Raw genomic sequence first — 16537 nt, 5'->3', positions numbered from 1 at the left:
TTTGTTTCCGTTCTTACTGGTAAGCAAGGTCCAATATTATTCATTTACTCTCAGTCTGATTTCCTGCATTAAATGCGAGACTTATTAAACTATGAATTCTTCCTTCTGTGATCAAAATTAACCGCCTAAAAAACGGTTGTCACCTATATATGCACAATGCGTAGCAGGTTCATTCGCTGCAGCAGTAAATAAAACGAAATGCTGTGACATGCCTGCCAACGCTAGCTATCAAGCGAGCGTTTCCGGATCCCGAACCAGCAGTCGCGAGCAGTCGCGAGTAAGATTCCCTACCAGCGCGTCGCTCTGGATTCCTTATGCACAACGCTGCGAAAAACAGAACGAACGCAACGAATCGCTGTGCAAGCGGAGCATTAAATGCTGTATGTGATTGCAGCACCATCTGTCGCACGGTGCCAGAGACACTCATCGCCGAACATCACAATTTCTTGGCGCCAGCCAGCGCTGCCGCCTGTCGTGATGTAAAGCCCCTAAAAAAACTGTAGCGACAAGACGCCCTCCCTCTTCGCTCCTCCTCCCCCGCGCGCCGGGCGAACGACTTTTGTTTTCTTTGTGATTTCATGTGACTGCGGTGGCGACCTCTAGCCCGCTCCGCAGGAACTAAAGCCCCTTTTGAATTGGTTGCGCTGGATTCCTGTACTTGCCGAGTTCTTCTCTATGCCTCCGCATTAGCCGTGCGTTCCGCTGCATAAATACATCGGTGACTTAGGAGAAAGATTTGCATGCTTCACTGAATCGTCTAAAGGCAAAAATGAGCACGCATAGATGGATTGTTTTGGTAGAGCCGCACGCGCACCGTGTCCGGGTGCGCCGGGCTTTATGCGGCGTGCCAAGTTTGATATCGAGACTGGGGCGTGCATTGAACGTGACCGTGAATCACGAGGCCGTAGAATGAATTGGCGGTGATCTGTTTTGGAGAAGAGGAGTATGCAAACCGAACGACCGTCCCCACCGGAACGCTGCACGTGCTACAACGGATGCACAGGTTTGATATTCGAAAAGACACCTGCAAGTGAATGTATTATAAATGCCTGTAGTTCATCCGCTCTTCTAGTGGCTTTCGGTTTTGGTCTGCTGCAGTGTATCGCGGACCAGGTTAGACGCTTGAGGGAGTACTCGAAATACGGTATGAAGGCCACACGACGTCTGTACTTATCTGTGCCTCCTTTAATGTTCTCTCGCGTGCATGAACTGTAACGATATAGACTGCGGCATTAAAATTTTCTTTGGAATAGTGACTAAGTAAAGAGAAAACCTACCTCGCAAATATCCTTCGCCTGCCAGCAATGGGATAATGAAGTTCTTCGTAAATGTTTCATCGGCATCAGTCATTTAGTGAGAAGTAAAATCTACCTCGTTTTTAACACATCTGTCCGATAATCTTCCATATTCGTATAGTCGCTATTAGAGCACTGCACGGGCCTTAATTATTCACGCGTCCCGAGCCCGTCAACTTTTTTCGTTACCTGCCCCAGCCCGGCCCGATTTTTTCGATATAGGCCCGAACCCGGCCCGGCCCGCGAGGTAGACATGGCCGGCTCAGGCTCGGAAACAGCCCGAGTACTAAAGGCACATCGGTAAAGCCAAAGCCTTTTGTTATACGGATCTCATTAAAAAAAAGCGGCTACAAAACTTTTAAAAATGGAGATAATGGGGGCCTCACTGTGGGCAACGTTAACAAAAAAAAAAACGTTTTAGCATTAATAAAAGAGGTTATCACAGACTTTCTCGCATTCGTAGCCTCCTTCTAACTAGTTAGGCGTCAAGGGTAAGCGAGAATGCGGAAGTGATGTTACAAAGTATGTGACAGGAAAAGCGCGACGCACTTACGATGGGCACTATCGCGCATACCCCCAGCTACTGGTCATATTTCGAGAGTAAACGCAAGCCAGCGCGTGCTAGCTGGTGTTTCCACCAGCGGTGCCTACGGTGCCTTGGTGCATATCGGCGCGATAATTCTCTTTTTGCCTTTTTCTGTAATATATATATATATATATATATATATATATATATATATGAAAGAAGCCAACAGCCACAGAAACCAAGGGGCACAGGGGATTTTTAATTAATTTATTTATTTTGTGGTGTTGTTCAATTTAGAATATTACTTAACATTTATCGCTTAAAGCTAATTGATTAGAAAAGCAGAAGAAAAAACAACCACTGCCGCCGGTGGGATCCGAACCCACGACCTCCGAATTACGCGTCCGGTGCTCTACCTCTGAGCTACGGCGACGGCTGTCAAATCTTCTGCTTTCGGGGGTATTTATGTTTACAAGCAACCTAACCTTGAGAGTGTTCATCAGCGCCACCCGCGTTCATAAGCGGCGGACGTAGAACGTCCTGAGTTACCGCAGGTAGTGACGTAGAACGTCATCGAACGGAGAGGGTGGAAGCTGCGTGAGAACCCTCTTATGCTTCCTATGGAGTCAAGGCTGCCAGAACCGAGGCCCTCGCTAAGCAATTAAGCAAACAAGGGAAGGGGAATGAGGGGCTCGTTATAAATATGAAAGAAGCCAACAGCCACAGAAACCAAGGGGCACAGTCACCGATATATATATATATATATATATATATATATATATATATATATATATATATATATATATATATATATATATATATATATAACATACCCGTACGCATGCCCGTGACTGCAGAATGTAACGCGTGCGCTTCACCATGTCAGAGCGCAGTTTGATCTGCGCTTATAGTACGCATGTATGTCTAACTGCGGCATGCGTTCAAATTTAAGGAACGTCACTCTACAGTTAGACGTGTGCCTCGCGTCTTAAGTGCCGCGAAAGTGCCCCTTTTCTCCCTGCCGGTTTGGCGGTCTTTGGCGCGGCCCTACCGCGCCGGTAGACGCGGTCGCTGTTCGGACTTAGCCGATCGGGAGCCTTCGTCCCGGTAGACGCTTACACGTTTGCCTGCGTGCAGTCACGATGCGCTCAACGCAAGCGCCCTCATGTCGAGCTTACTGCGGCCATACGCTCGATCGCGAACAAACCACTGCACAGCGTAGCTTGAAAAAAAAAAAGAAAACTCAGCAGCTATAGAAAGCACGTCACTTACACCGCAAAGTCTGGTCGATGGCGTTGCGTTAAAATTCGCCCGGCCAATTCTGTGTAACCAAACCTTCCTCCGGCCCGCGTCGGTTTTCGATGATGGGATCGCGAAGAACCGCTTTCCACCGTCGTGACGGTTCTTGCACCCGAAGGCGCAGCTGCTCGTCATGCCGCACAGATAGACGGCTTAAAGTTAGGTGACTGACACACGTTCCGAGCAAAACAAAAGCCGCTGTTCTTCACAGCAAGCAAAAGCGCAGTGTCCGCAACGACGCCTGCCGAACCTACGGTGCGCGGTTGGAGCGGACAATATGGCGTCCGCGGCGGCGAAAAGCGCAGGTTTAAAGGGCTTTTGCGCGCGAAACCATCGACCAATGGGAAGAGGCGACGGGCGCTGGAGAGGGAGAGGCGGCGCTCTGCAAAGGTTGTCGCTACTTTAAAAATTTCCAGGAGCTTTATCGTGATGTAAAGCCCCTCGTGATGAGCAGATGACACTGCAGTGTGTGGTAAATCTGTAGAAACAATAAAACGTATTACACTTCACTGTGATGGTATCCATCCGGATGTCGATGCAGACACAGCCCTGGAGTATAGAGATAACAATGGTCATGTGAATGAATTTGCGCTGGAAGTTCGCAAAAAGCGTCTTTGAGGGTATTGGTGAGCTCTAGCAAAATACGGAGAGGGACGAACACACAGGACGAAGCACTTCTAACAACTTTTTATTGTTTGAAGACACATGAGTATATACACATATCAACGTCATATCTTGCGCAGAAGAGAGAAAAGCACAGCGCAATAACAAGAGTGATAAGAAGTAACACAAAGAAAAAAAAACGAAAAATCGAAAACGATCAACACGTGCGCTTACGACACTATTACATGCCGTGCAAATGCCTTCGCGAAGCTAAAACAGCGCAAACAGACGAAGGTCGACACAGGACTGCGCTCGTCCTGGCAACTCGCCTAACTCAACGTTTTACTAAGCCGCCTATTTCTTCTTGATTTTAACTAGGATGTCATTAACTCTCGTTTCTTCTATGACCTGGTCTGCTGTCTTCCTGTATCTTACCTTTACATCCCCGAATTATTACAGTGTTGAATCCCCGAATAATAGTTAATTTATTTCCATGTTTCTCTTGAATATTGTTGCTGAAGGCCACGTTTAACGAATAAGGGAGATAATACAAAGAATTTACTCGTAAAAGAGAATGTAAACCTCGGATTTACTTTTAAGATTAGGGGGGGGGGGGGAGGGATTAATTATCCCTCACGCTACTGAACATCGGGCAATATAACATACACTACATTTTTAGCTGTATCCCAGTCATAGTCTACCAAATTGCTCTCAAGTACAGATAGCATTTTAGCTTTCTTATCCCCGCCACCTAAAGGCTGCGGTGTGTGCACAAGTGTTTGAATCCACAAGTCAATGTTTACACCTATACCCGCAGATTTTTCTGTGGTGGGCATTGACGTACACCTAATGTACCACCTGAATTTTATGTTTACCGATTTTTATTTAGAAAAAAAACGAGAGAGCTACGGCGGTGCGGTCTGTTCAGGTGGATTGTACAGCAAGGCAGACATTATATACGGGGTTGAGTTCAATAATGAGACGCTTAATTAAATAAACTAATAAATGAACTTTTTATTACTTTAGGAATAAAGATGACATTGCGACACTGAAGGTAGTGAAGATGGAAGGTGAGCCCAGTTTTTAAATTTTCTTAATCGGCAATGTGGTTCCAAATGTCGAACGTTGAAAATGCGCATTTCAAAGTTCGTTTAGTGGGCTTTCTCGCGTTGCACATTTCTAAAAAGGTGTCGTTGCGCGTAATATCAGCGCCTAAATCCCATTAACTGCTTCGACATCATAAAATACGCAAATTTTGTCTGTATTTGCTGCATTAACATTTTATATATGTGCAACGCAGCAAAGCATATTCAAGAAGCTTTCAAATGCGTTGCTTTGACGTTCGATATTTCAAACCACTTTGCCGATTAGGATAATTTAAAACTGGGTTCGCCTTCGATTTGATGGCCTTAAACTAAATGTATGATCTTGTCCCCAAAATAAAAAAATAAAAGTTGGTTCGTCAGTTTTAGTCAAGAAATCGTCTAATTATTGAGCTCTCTCACGTACACAATGACCGACCGCTGTACAATCCACCTGCATTGAGAGCACCGACATGCCTCTCATTGTTTTGAACATGAAATTTTGCAAACGTTAAAAAAATCACATGGCATACATTCGTCAAAAGCAAACTAACCGCTAAGTCCCTTACCTCCCCCTTAATTCCTTAAAAGGCTGCGAGGCAATTGTGTGTCAGCTCTAAATCATACTGATGCAGACTGCATCCAAAGAAAGTCAGCACCGACTGAAGTTCACGGCGCGAATTTTCGGTCGAATAATTCTTTGTGGCCTCTTTTCCTGCAGCGCTACAAAGCAGATGTGCATGCTCTTGCTGCGAGACCGTACTATGCGCCCTAATAAAGTGTCAAATGTTTAATAAACGGAACTACAGAGAAGCGTACAAGCGCTGTGCTGAAGCGGGTAGCAGAACGTTTAGTGAAGCTGCCGTTTCAAAGTCATCGGGCGCAATCTCAACTGAAGGGCTGTGTACTTTAGGCACTCCACCTGCGGCATCGGCGGACAACCGCTTTCCCTTTAGCGCAAACTATACTCGAACTTTCCTCCACTTCGCGTCAGTCGTTTACGCTGTCCTTTGCCATCATCTCGTCATTCATATAAATCAATGGGCGTACAGCATATCTGTGAGTCAACCAACGCCTTCCAAAGATCTTTCTTGTCCCGCTGCCTTGGAAGTCTATAGAAATAGCGAGCCCCTCAGTCGTCTCAACAGCTTAACAAGGGTCTCGGTTGTGGCAGCATTGATGCCATAGGTAACATAACAGGGTTTTCGTTCAGCTTCCGCCCTCACCATTAGATCACGTGTTAGTGACACTACGCCCGCCGCTATGAATGAGGGTGGTGACGGTGAACACAATGCACAATAACTTACACGCGTAGTAGTCTGGAAAGCCGCCAACGTAGCTCAGTTGGTAGAATATCGGACGCGAAATTCGGAGGTCGTGGGTTCGGTTCTAACTGACGGCATATGGTTGTTTTTAAGGCGAAAGCCTTTAGCCTCATCGTTGTCGACAGAAGGTTGTCAGCAGAGGTGTCGCCCTTTTTCTAGTCAGATCAGAAAAAAAATATTTGTGCACGATGTGATTCGAACCATCATCTTTCCGTTCGCAGACGAGCATACTAATGGCTACGCTACCTCCTTCCAACGCATATGTAGTTCTCCTTGCCTGGAAGGAGAACTACATATGCGTTGGAAGGAGGTAGCGTAGCCATTAGTATGCTCGTCTGCGAACGGAAAGATGATGGTTCGAATCACATCGTGCACAAATATTTTTTTTCTGGTCTGACTAGAAAAAGGGCGACACCTCTGCTGACAACCTTCTGTCGACAACGATGAGGCTAAAGGCTTTCGCCTTAAAAACAACCATATGCCATCAGTTAGAACCGAACCCACGACCTCCGAATTTCGCGTCCGATATTCTACCAACTGAGCTTGCAGAAAGGCGTCGAATGAGACGAATGCCCCCCAAACGCCCTCCAGTGCTCCAGCATTTAAGATTCACAAACATTTGTGCACTTAATTAACATCTTAACCACACATCAGTGACACAAGCATACAGCAACGCCGCGCTAAAGGCTTTTGCCTCATCGCACTTTAGGTCAACAAAGTGCCCCCCTGAATTTTTTCTGCTCCCTTCTTACCAGTTATCTTTCAGCAATAAAATGATTACACTGTTCATTTCCCATTAGTCGACAACACAGATAAAAAGGAAGCATTCCTCTATGCTTTCCTTGGTTTCGGTTACTGCTGGCTTCCTTCATATGTTACAGTCAGCCCCTCATTTCCCTTTCCTTATCTGCGCCCATAAACACCGTTATTTAAAATAATAATTACAGCTTGAGGCAGCCGAACACTGGCCCCTTCTATCATTAAAAGTAGCTGTTACTTTCGTTGCTTCCTTGCTGTCATCTTTTGCAGTGTTTCATTAGCCTGTATTGCATTGATTTCTTGCATGTTGTTGCCACCTTTGTTCCTGCTTCAATATCCGGATTTTCTACTCCTTTTAATGTAATTTCCAACACGACAGCAGTGCCAGTGTCACTTATAGAAAATGCCTTACGTTGTCTGCGTGAAGCCACCGAGAGTAGAGGCACCAGCCACCTCTCTACCGCACCCCTAATGCTAGGGAGCGGCCCTTTACCTTCCAAAGGCGCCCATTAACCCACCTGAATCTACGTACCCTTCAGAAGAGCCACCCACCAGCAGTCCACCCTCTACCCCCTAGAAGCCCACGCAACAGCGCAAAAAGCGACGGCGAAATCCAATACAGAGACACAGAGAGAAAGCCAGCTGACCTCCAGAAGCACTTCCCACCAGCACATGGCTCTGCCCGCCTACCCACCCGCCTCCACCAACCAGGAGCGCCTCCCATCACCCACCCAACTCCGAAAGCTTCACCCCCCAGAAAAGTTCTGTCGCGTGTGTGCAGCACCGGGTTAACGCTCTTTCACATGCCGCCGCGGCGCAAAAACTGTCTTCTAGCGGTCGCGGCGGCTCGAGCAGCCAGAACGACGAGGTTCTAACAAGTTGGAAAATGTTCGCTATGTCGATTGTCGCAGAATTTGCTCAGGCGCTTGCATGTGAGACATCCTTTAGGCTATAACCATTAATCACGGTAAAAGCATCGAAAAAATTAATCGAGGGTAAAACCAGCAGCTTTCGCAGTTTTCTCTGGTCAGGTTTCATGACTGTCATGTCAGTTTTCAATCTCACATTTGATTTGTGTTTACCTGCATGAGCGCTAACCAGCTATATGCCTCCCAGTTTTATGGAAAGTAATTCAGGCAATCTTTAACGGTGAACCGATTGCGCCGACGGCGAGTGCTGCACGACAGAAAAGGAAGAAAAACGGCAACCAGGAGTCGAATTTTATCCTTTTTATTTATATTTATTTTTCTTATTTTGAAATTTTTATTTTCTTATTTTATTTTTCTCTCTTTCAGTCAGTGCAAAATTGAACTATTACATGCATTGCATTCGAACTTGCACATAAAGCCTTCGTCCCGTCTTCGATCTCCCAGCTAACATGTCCCCTGTCGTTGCGTCGTCCAATCTGTCAGCCTATACCCTGTTACTACTCTCTTTCCTCTATAAATTCTCCTCTTTACAGCAGTTAACCGCCTGTGTCTTGGCCACTCCCCGTAGTGGGTATGTGCCATTTTATTTGTGGTCAACCAACCAGGGGAACGACAGTATATGCAGGTTCCACCAATATGAAAGAGAGCGGAGAATTTGCACAAAACGTCGAATTCTGTCGTTGTTTCGTTACTCAAGAACAAAAAGTGCTGTAGGTATTAGATGCCAAGAGGAAAACGGCAGAGTGCATGAAAAAGTGTGCGCTTCGTTTATAAGTATAGAGTAGGGGGGTGCGAATATTCGAAATTTTCGAATATAATTCGAATAGTATATTTTTAGTATTCGTATTCGATTCGAAACCTAAGTAGTCGTGTTGTTTCGAATATTCGATCCGACGCGAATATTCGTACCCAGCCGAATATTATATTGCGAGCACCGGCTTTCATTTCGGTCCGCAAGTCCTATCAAAAGAGACATAACAATATAGCGGAGCTCAGAGCAATGCGTAACGTTGGGCCATGCAGTAGCTGACTACGCTGGTGAGCTTCTTTGTGGCTATGCCTGCGAAGCTGGTATATTCAGAGCTCTGCACGAAATACCTCGCAATACGTGCCAGTTCAGTGCCAAGTGAGAGGGCATTTTTGTGGCTGGAGATGTTGCTTCAGCTAGAAGGGAACTAGCTACTTCTGCCTGACCGTGTGGAGCAGCCGGTTTTCCTGCACGACAACCTTTTATGTTCATCCCAGCAACGCGCTTTTGTACTTATGCTGTATACTAGCCATCTTCTCTGATATTTCCACTCTTCTATGAGCAATGTTCGAGACTTTGATACTTTTTGTGCAGCCACACACATCTTTTGTGTTCATTTCATCACTGATAGTTTAACTGTGATGTTCTTGGGTGCTCGAATAACGTTTTGTAGTGGTTAAATGCATCTGTCCTTGATTATTCGATATTCGATTCGATATTCGGAACCAAGTATTCGTATTCGATTCGTATTCGAAAAATTTGATATTCGCACACCCCTAGTATAGAGTAATTAAATGCTCAAACTTAGATCCCCTTCACATTGAAGGCATCTGTGCAGTGCACAGCAGCCGCAACAAGGCGGCACACCGCTCCGGAAACAGCGCTAAGAGCCAACTAGTAACTGGCCAAATGCACGAAGCCGTTTACACGCGATAGCTGTTTGTGACTGAGCTGCACATCGCCAGTCACTTTCTCGGCCGTCACGATAGGTCAGCACAATTCTCTTGTAAAACAAATAGTGCCGAACTCGTACCCAGAATTCTTAAACCCGGCTCCGTAGACTTTTGTGACCCTGTACCAAACATGCAAAGTTGCTGGAAAGATGTCGGTGGGAGGGCAGCTAAACATTTTTGTGTTGTAGCTTTGTTGTTTCACGTTTTTCTCAGAGTTGGGCGCTGGAGAGGTAGGCTGCAGCGGTCCAGAGCGGTCGGCCAGCTCGGAACACATTTGGAAAAGAGCTTAGCACAGACACAGTGCTATGATTGTCGAGGCTTGAACAAATGTTCAGCTGATAATTAGCGCTCGTGGCGTCTCCTGTGTGTCTGCGTTAGAATGTTTTCCAAATGTGTGACACTTCGGGGTCATGGCGTAGTCGTTCCTTGACGCAATTCCACCGTTAAAAACTGTCACGTTAAACGAGTCATGTTTCCTGGCGGCAGGAAATTGGCCACTCTTTATAGTGTGCCCTGTGTGCAACCTCAGCGTGGAGTGGGCGCTCTCATGTGAGGAGGGGAGGCTGACGACGTCACTTGACGCAGCTCGAGGGATATAAAAGAGGTCTTGGATTTCTTTTCCGCTATCCGCTATTGCCATTTTTTGTACATCCTGCGGGGCACGTGGGCAGCTTTACGCTAGCGCACGGGCACTCTATTCTCTTACATTGCAGCATCCCTTTACCTTCGAGCTACCTCCTCCCCCAATTCTTCTAACGCTTATCCTTTGGGCGTCTCTGCGCAGCACGCTGGCGAAGGCGAGTTCTCGTGGAGCCCGTGGACGCAGGGCGTGGTGCTGGGCGCCTTCTTCTACGGCTACGCGGCCACGCAGCTGCCCGGAGGCTGGCTCGCCGCCCGAGCCGGGGGCAAGTGGCCCTTTGGACTGGGCCTCCTGGGCACCGCGCTCGGATCCCTAGTCACGCCGGCGGCCGCCCGGGCTTCCTCGGACTCCTCCGGCGCCGGCGCCCTTGTTGCTGTCAGGGTGCTCGAGGGACTCGGAGAGGTGAGTCACTGCGCCGTGCGCCACAGGCCCGTTCGCCGGCCACCATTCATTCGTTGAGGATGTATTCATTGGCCTGCGGCTTTATGCACTCCTTTTCCTCAGTTTGATAGACCAAGGAAAGAACAGCGAAGGGAGGACACAGAACGGAAACGACGAAAAGCACTGCGCTGGCACTACGCCCTTTTTTCCCGCGATATACACGTCCTGAACATTTGAACCCAATTTTCCAGTACTTCGAAGGAACATGGAGACAACTCCAGTTAAGTTTTGATCCTAGCAACGATCGATTCTGAGGCTAGCTCTGGCTATGTCGATGTTTTTTACGGCAAAAAGAGGCGCATTCATTCACCCTTTGGAAGTGCATGGCAGCGCTGTCTAGCCTCAGGCATCCGCAGTTTAAAAACCAATATCCAGAGTACGTTTAGACCACCGACAGAGCATGCTGCCGAGCTAGTTGGTGCTGCATCATAAACTTCTTCAAATCATTAGGCCACCTAGTAACACGAGTTTTAGCGCTAGCTGTTCGCGGGGGGGGGGGGGGGGGGGGGGGATACCGCTTAGTCATTATTATTTGTCATCTGTTCCGGCACTGAGCCCATGACGGCACTATGCTGTAGCTCGTGACGCCACTGCACTCAGGACACTCGGAGTGGTGCGTTGCCATGACGCGCTGTAGTGACGATACTCCTGTCTTCATTGTATGCGTACTAACCGGCATGGCCCGTTGCAGTGACGTGGCATCATGAGTGACGCCACGCTGCATGCTGACTAATCAGCGTGACGCGGTGTACAGGCGACGACGCGGGCGACGCAGAAACGGGAATCGTGCCCTTAAAAGCAGCCGCTGTAAGAACTTAATGGGTGTCGCACGAATGGTAATGCGCAAGAGTTTTAGCATACTGCGATCCACGCCCCGGCATTGAGCACGCGCTTATTATCCCCACATGGTAGGCGTGCACGCAGCTTGCCGGGCACATGGCGCCATCTGGTTCCTTCAAGGAGACTGGCGTATGCGCTGTGGCACTCCGCGGAAGTGGACCATGGTAGCGTATCGCACTATGCTATAACTCTCTAATGACTGTTAACAGAAAGGCGCAGCCCGCGTAGAGTGCAGCCCCCTCCCCCCCCCCCCCCTGCACCTCTTTTATCGGTCAAGCAGAGCCGCATGGGCGTTTACTTATTACTGCCGCTGCTACGACGACGACGTCAAACACGCTTTGCCCAGAACCTCCGCATTAACAGCTATGGTGCAAAACTACCGCTTCCCACCGCAGTTTTCTAGCGGAAACGAACGGTCGTGGCGACACCTGTATTTCTTTTTCCAACCCCTCTTACCTTATAAAATCTCCGTTTTCAGTGCAATTAGAGTCTTTGTGATTAAAACTATGTAATCAGTCGATTTAGGCTAACTTCAATTTGCCGTCACGCCTCATATGCGGATGGCGCGGGGTTCGATCCCCAGTGCCGCCGGGTACCGACCGGCATACAATGGGCACAGGCTTCCCCTGGCTTGGTGCTCTGCTTAATCAAGCTGAAATACTTGGGGAATGGGTATTTGACCGCACCTTAAGCAACCGAAAATACCTTGTTGCTTTTTGGCCGCAGGTGCCTTTGCGCCATAAAAATTCGCTATCACCATCATCAATTTGCCCCTACTGTATATTTGCACATTCGTTGGTTCCCTCAATAGTGGTTTGGAAATCTGCTTTCTCGCACTGGTAATCGCTTGTGGCCCCTAAAAGAAGAGAATAAGAGCGGGCCTCCAGCTGGAAGCAGCGAGGGTACTGGCGTAGACACCTCCAAAACCCCCACACGGCGCGCGTTGCGTGCAGGGCGTCACGTACCCGGCCATGTTCGGCATGGTGGCCCAGTGGGCCCCGCCGCACGAGCGGGGTTCGCTGCTCGCCGTGGCATACGTGGGCGCCAACGTTGGCGCCATCCTGGCCATGCCGCTGACGGCCACCCTGTGCGACTCCATCGGCTGGGAGGCCGCCTTCTACGTGTTCGGTGAGTGGCTCCAGATGGCGTTGCCGACATTAACCATTGACGGGAGCCTCCGAGAGCGGCATCCACGAGAGTAAGATGGCCGGACAAGCATTTTTGCACCTGTTTCGCTCCGAGGCTGCGTATTTGTACGCAAGACAGCAACAGCGCCTGCACACATTGCCTTTCACCTCGACTTAAAGAGTCAGTGCCAGGGCTACGGGAAGCGTTTAATACAATCTAGCCTACAGTTGCTCCTGCTGTCTTTAAGCTCTTCTGCAACTGGCACGAGCAAATAGCGGGGCTTCAGATGCACCTCTAACGAAGGATGGCGTCCGCCATTCTTTTTACCTGTTTTAGAGCACGTAAATGTGGGTTTACCTGTCGGCATTGAAAATGTTCTGTTTTCTGTTCGTTTAACGCAAAAAAATAATAACTTCCCTAAAGGAGAGGAGGAGGAGGTAGAAGAGGAAAGGCAGGGTGGTTAACCAACTTCCCTAAAATGTTTCACTTCGACATTAGAACAGCGAAGAAACTGCACATAAGAGGATGTTGTGGGGCAGCATCGGCACGCTGTGAAGAGTGAAGCATAGGGCGAAGTTTGTTGGCGGAGCTGTGAAAGACCATACATATACTCCAGCAATGAACACAGCCATCCTTCAGTGTAGCATTGTTTTCGCAGGGGCACCGATTGTCAACCACGGTGCGCTCAGCAACGGCAGAACAGCGTGAAATGCGCAAGGGATACAAATACGCCTTCAGTTATGCTTTGATGAGAGGGGAGGACGCTCAGAGCCGTTCGATCGCAAGATACCGAGCAGCAGGGCACTGATTGGCGACTAAGGCGCAGCTTGCCAAAAGGCCCAACAATACTGAGTCCAGCGCGGCCGTAACATTAGGCTCAGAACAAAGCCACACTGCTCTTCAGCCATCTCCAATCGACCTCCAGCGCGCCGCCGCGCACGCTCCTGGCAGTAAAAAGAACATGCCAATACTTTCGAACATAATCTGCACGTATAGCCCACGGGATCCAAAATCGACGTAATGCACGAATTATGCACAGGAAAAGTAAATGGACCATGGAAACAACAAAACACTTATAGCAGTGCAGCTTAATATACAAGGTGTGTCAGGGAAGCCCGCCACTAATTTTTAGAAATGTGCTTTTTGAGGCAAAAAGATGGCCTTTGAAAGAAAGAAACTGGTAATGGCGCAAGAAACGAAAACACGGCAGGCACACAAAAGACAGGACTGACGCCATCTTTTTAATGGCAGGTTCGGTGCGGAAGCTTCGAAAGAGGAAAGGGCCCATTGTATGAGAAATATGGTCAATTAAAACTCTAGTTTGGCCGAGTTGATTCATGTTGAAAGAAAAAAAACTGATAATGGCGCAAGAAACGAGGACACAGGAAGGCACGCAGGCGCCAGTCCTGTCTTTTGTGTGCCTTCCTGTGTCCTCGTTTCTTGCGCCATTATAAGTTTTTTCTTTCAACATGAACCAACTCGCCCAAAACTAGAGTTTTACATGGCCTTTGCGTCGGGGTAATGGTAATGTTGGCGGACGTCAGAAAAAGGTGAATCATGTTAACAATAACCTGGTTGACTAACTTCTCAAAGTTAATTTTTAACTATTATATATAGGCCCTTGTTAGCAATCTGAGATTTACAGCAGGCAATTCGCAGTAGTCATATCAGGCTTCAGAATTTCGAAAAAACAATTGCCCTCGCTGCTGTGTGGCTCAACAAATTTGGCAATTTCCCACTCGACTCACAACTTGCAGGAAAAGGTCACGTAGCACGTGACCTTTCCTGCAGCGCCCACGCTGCGGTTCTCGCTGCTCCAGCCGTGGCGGGAGCAAAGAACCTCGTGACGTCAAGACCGAGAAGGACTCAGTGATGACCGTCTTCTGAATGGATGGTTAAGACTCTGGGATGCGTGCTCGAAAGTGTATTTTTTTATCTGTATTATTGGCATTGGCCTGTATACCTTCTTTTCTTTAACTTCTCTGACTTATCCCGGGTGTTTCACCTAAGATGTTCTGCAATTTTTGAAAATAGGCTTTTTTTCAATATAGCATTGTCAGCGATACAGCGCACCAGAATCCAGCTCAGTCGTGCTAACTCGTATGCTCATTAAATAACACTGAGTAGTTGCCTTCTAACTAACACTGTTAGTCCTCTTAATTACTTAAAGGCGTGCAGCCAATTGTAGGAATATCCATATCAGTTTTTTATAATTTCAGAAATGCAGTTACTCTAGGCTCTTGACTGACAATTTAAATAAAAGGGCATCTCTCATGCTTCTTGGTTTCGGTGGCTGTTGTCTCCCATAATGTATGCCATAACGAGCACTTCTTTTCCCATCACTTGTATGCCTATTTGTTTATCTCAGCCCTCAACGACTGTCTAAGTGACGAAAGTAAGGCGCCGACTAAAAGAATATAGATGGGAAGATTTTCGGGCTCCCACAAGGGAGCGTTGTTCACCCAAAACCCAAAACCTGACCAGAGGGACGCCGCTCTGTCTAGCTCAAGCCTAGAGCACCAAAGACAGCTCATTCACCGGGCTCGGCAGAGAGCCAAGGCCGTAGGTGCCGTGGACTAAGGGACCCACCCAGTTCGGGGGGCGCTAAGCTCTTTATTAAATCAAATGTTTATCATCATTATCATCACGCCTTTCCGTCTGCTTTCTTTTCGTCGGCGCCATCTATTTTCGATGTGCAACCCGAGCCGACGGGGTTCCGTAAGACGCTTGACTTCAAATACAGTGTAACAGGGTGGATGTGGAAGATTCATTTTTTTTGCATGGTTTGGTTTGGTTCTTCGTATGATGAATCTATTTCCTTGCTCCTTTCAATTCCGCTATATTATTGCGTTGATAATGTTCCCCCTCTTCATTGTTTAAAGGGCAACTCCGGCGATTTTTCGGCCATTTTAAGTTAATGGCTGTTTTGTGTTCCTGAGAATCTTCTGTAATGTTTACGATACAAGGTTTTCAAAAGCAACCTTAGAATAATTTTTAAACAGCAAAAAACGCAAAACTCGAAACCGAAACCACGAAACTGAAAACGGGGAGGTGCATACGTGCGGTATTGACTGTGACGTCACTAGCGGGTTCGCCGCGTAGCGAAGTTCGGAGCCGCGCTGTCGACGCGACTGAAGCGCGGAGAACAGCTTTTCCGAGACCAGCGAGTCTTTAGAAGACGACTCGTTCATTCGACGATTTCGGACTGGACGAGTCGCCTTTCAGGTACGATCCACCGCCGCGCTAGCTAGCCGAGTCACATCACAGGCCGCGTCACCTGCAGCATGGAGACGGTCTGAACTCGGAGAAGTATTTGAGTCATTTCTCGTACATGCATTTGTGACACAGCCGTCAGAACAAAAGTTGTTGTGATGCTCCCGCTGATAGCTGTTCGTCTGGCGAGTGCCGGCCGACCCAGCCTGACGAAAGAATCTGCTGCCGGAACGTTGCCGGCCGCGGTGCACAGCGTACAGTGGAATGCATCACCAGCAGTCCTCTCTTTGCGAAGCTTTGTCTCGACGGCGAGCTTCTGGAAATGAATACACGCCAGCTACAGTTCTACAATCCAACATACTTTGAGCACGCTCACTGTGGTCCGCTTCCTCTTGACGGCCGCGCTTCGTTCAGTTGGCCGCTGCGATGGGCGGTTGTACTCGAAAAACGTTGGCACAGAATCAGCCTTCAATCGCCGGTTGAACGAAGCCTTGGCGAGTCCAAAGCGCTCTCTAGGTAAACGCTGTCTTCATAGCAATCTGGCGCGAAATGTCCCGAGCACAAGCGGGAATGATTCCTCGGAGACCAGTTGACACGGCGGACAGCTCTCACCCACTTGTCGCAAAGGTTGTTATCGCTAGGAAACCTATCGTAGATCACGCACGTTATCAAAGATGAAGAATTTGTGCAACCCACAGCACATCAGAAGTTGCCGTGACCCATCATTCTGCCGTGCACATCACATCAGGCACGCTG

General features: G+C 48.1%; 1 protein-coding gene across 2 annotated transcripts in view; it reads left to right on the top strand.

The window, feature by feature from the left end:
- The window catches only part of LOC149367739 (sialin-like), a 95602-nt gene that overhangs the window by 63951 nt on the left and 15114 nt on the right, over positions 1-16537 (top strand). For both annotated transcript variants that reach the window (XM_089557365.1, XM_089557371.1), the window contains exons 3-4: positions 10304-10561; positions 12394-12568. In XM_089557365.1, coding sequence (XP_089413491.1) covers positions 10304-10561; positions 12394-12568 — 433 coding nt within the window. The remainder of the gene's footprint in view (positions 1-10303; positions 10562-12393; positions 12569-16537) is intronic.

Source organism: Amblyomma mixtum, chromosome 1, assembly GCF_055824585.1.
Source record: "Amblyomma mixtum isolate Tamu chromosome 1, ASM5582458v1, whole genome shotgun sequence".
In the NCBI taxonomy this organism is placed as follows: Eukaryota; Metazoa; Arthropoda; class Arachnida; order Ixodida; family Ixodidae; genus Amblyomma; species Amblyomma mixtum.
This window is presented reverse-complemented; position numbering and strand designations above follow the sequence as displayed.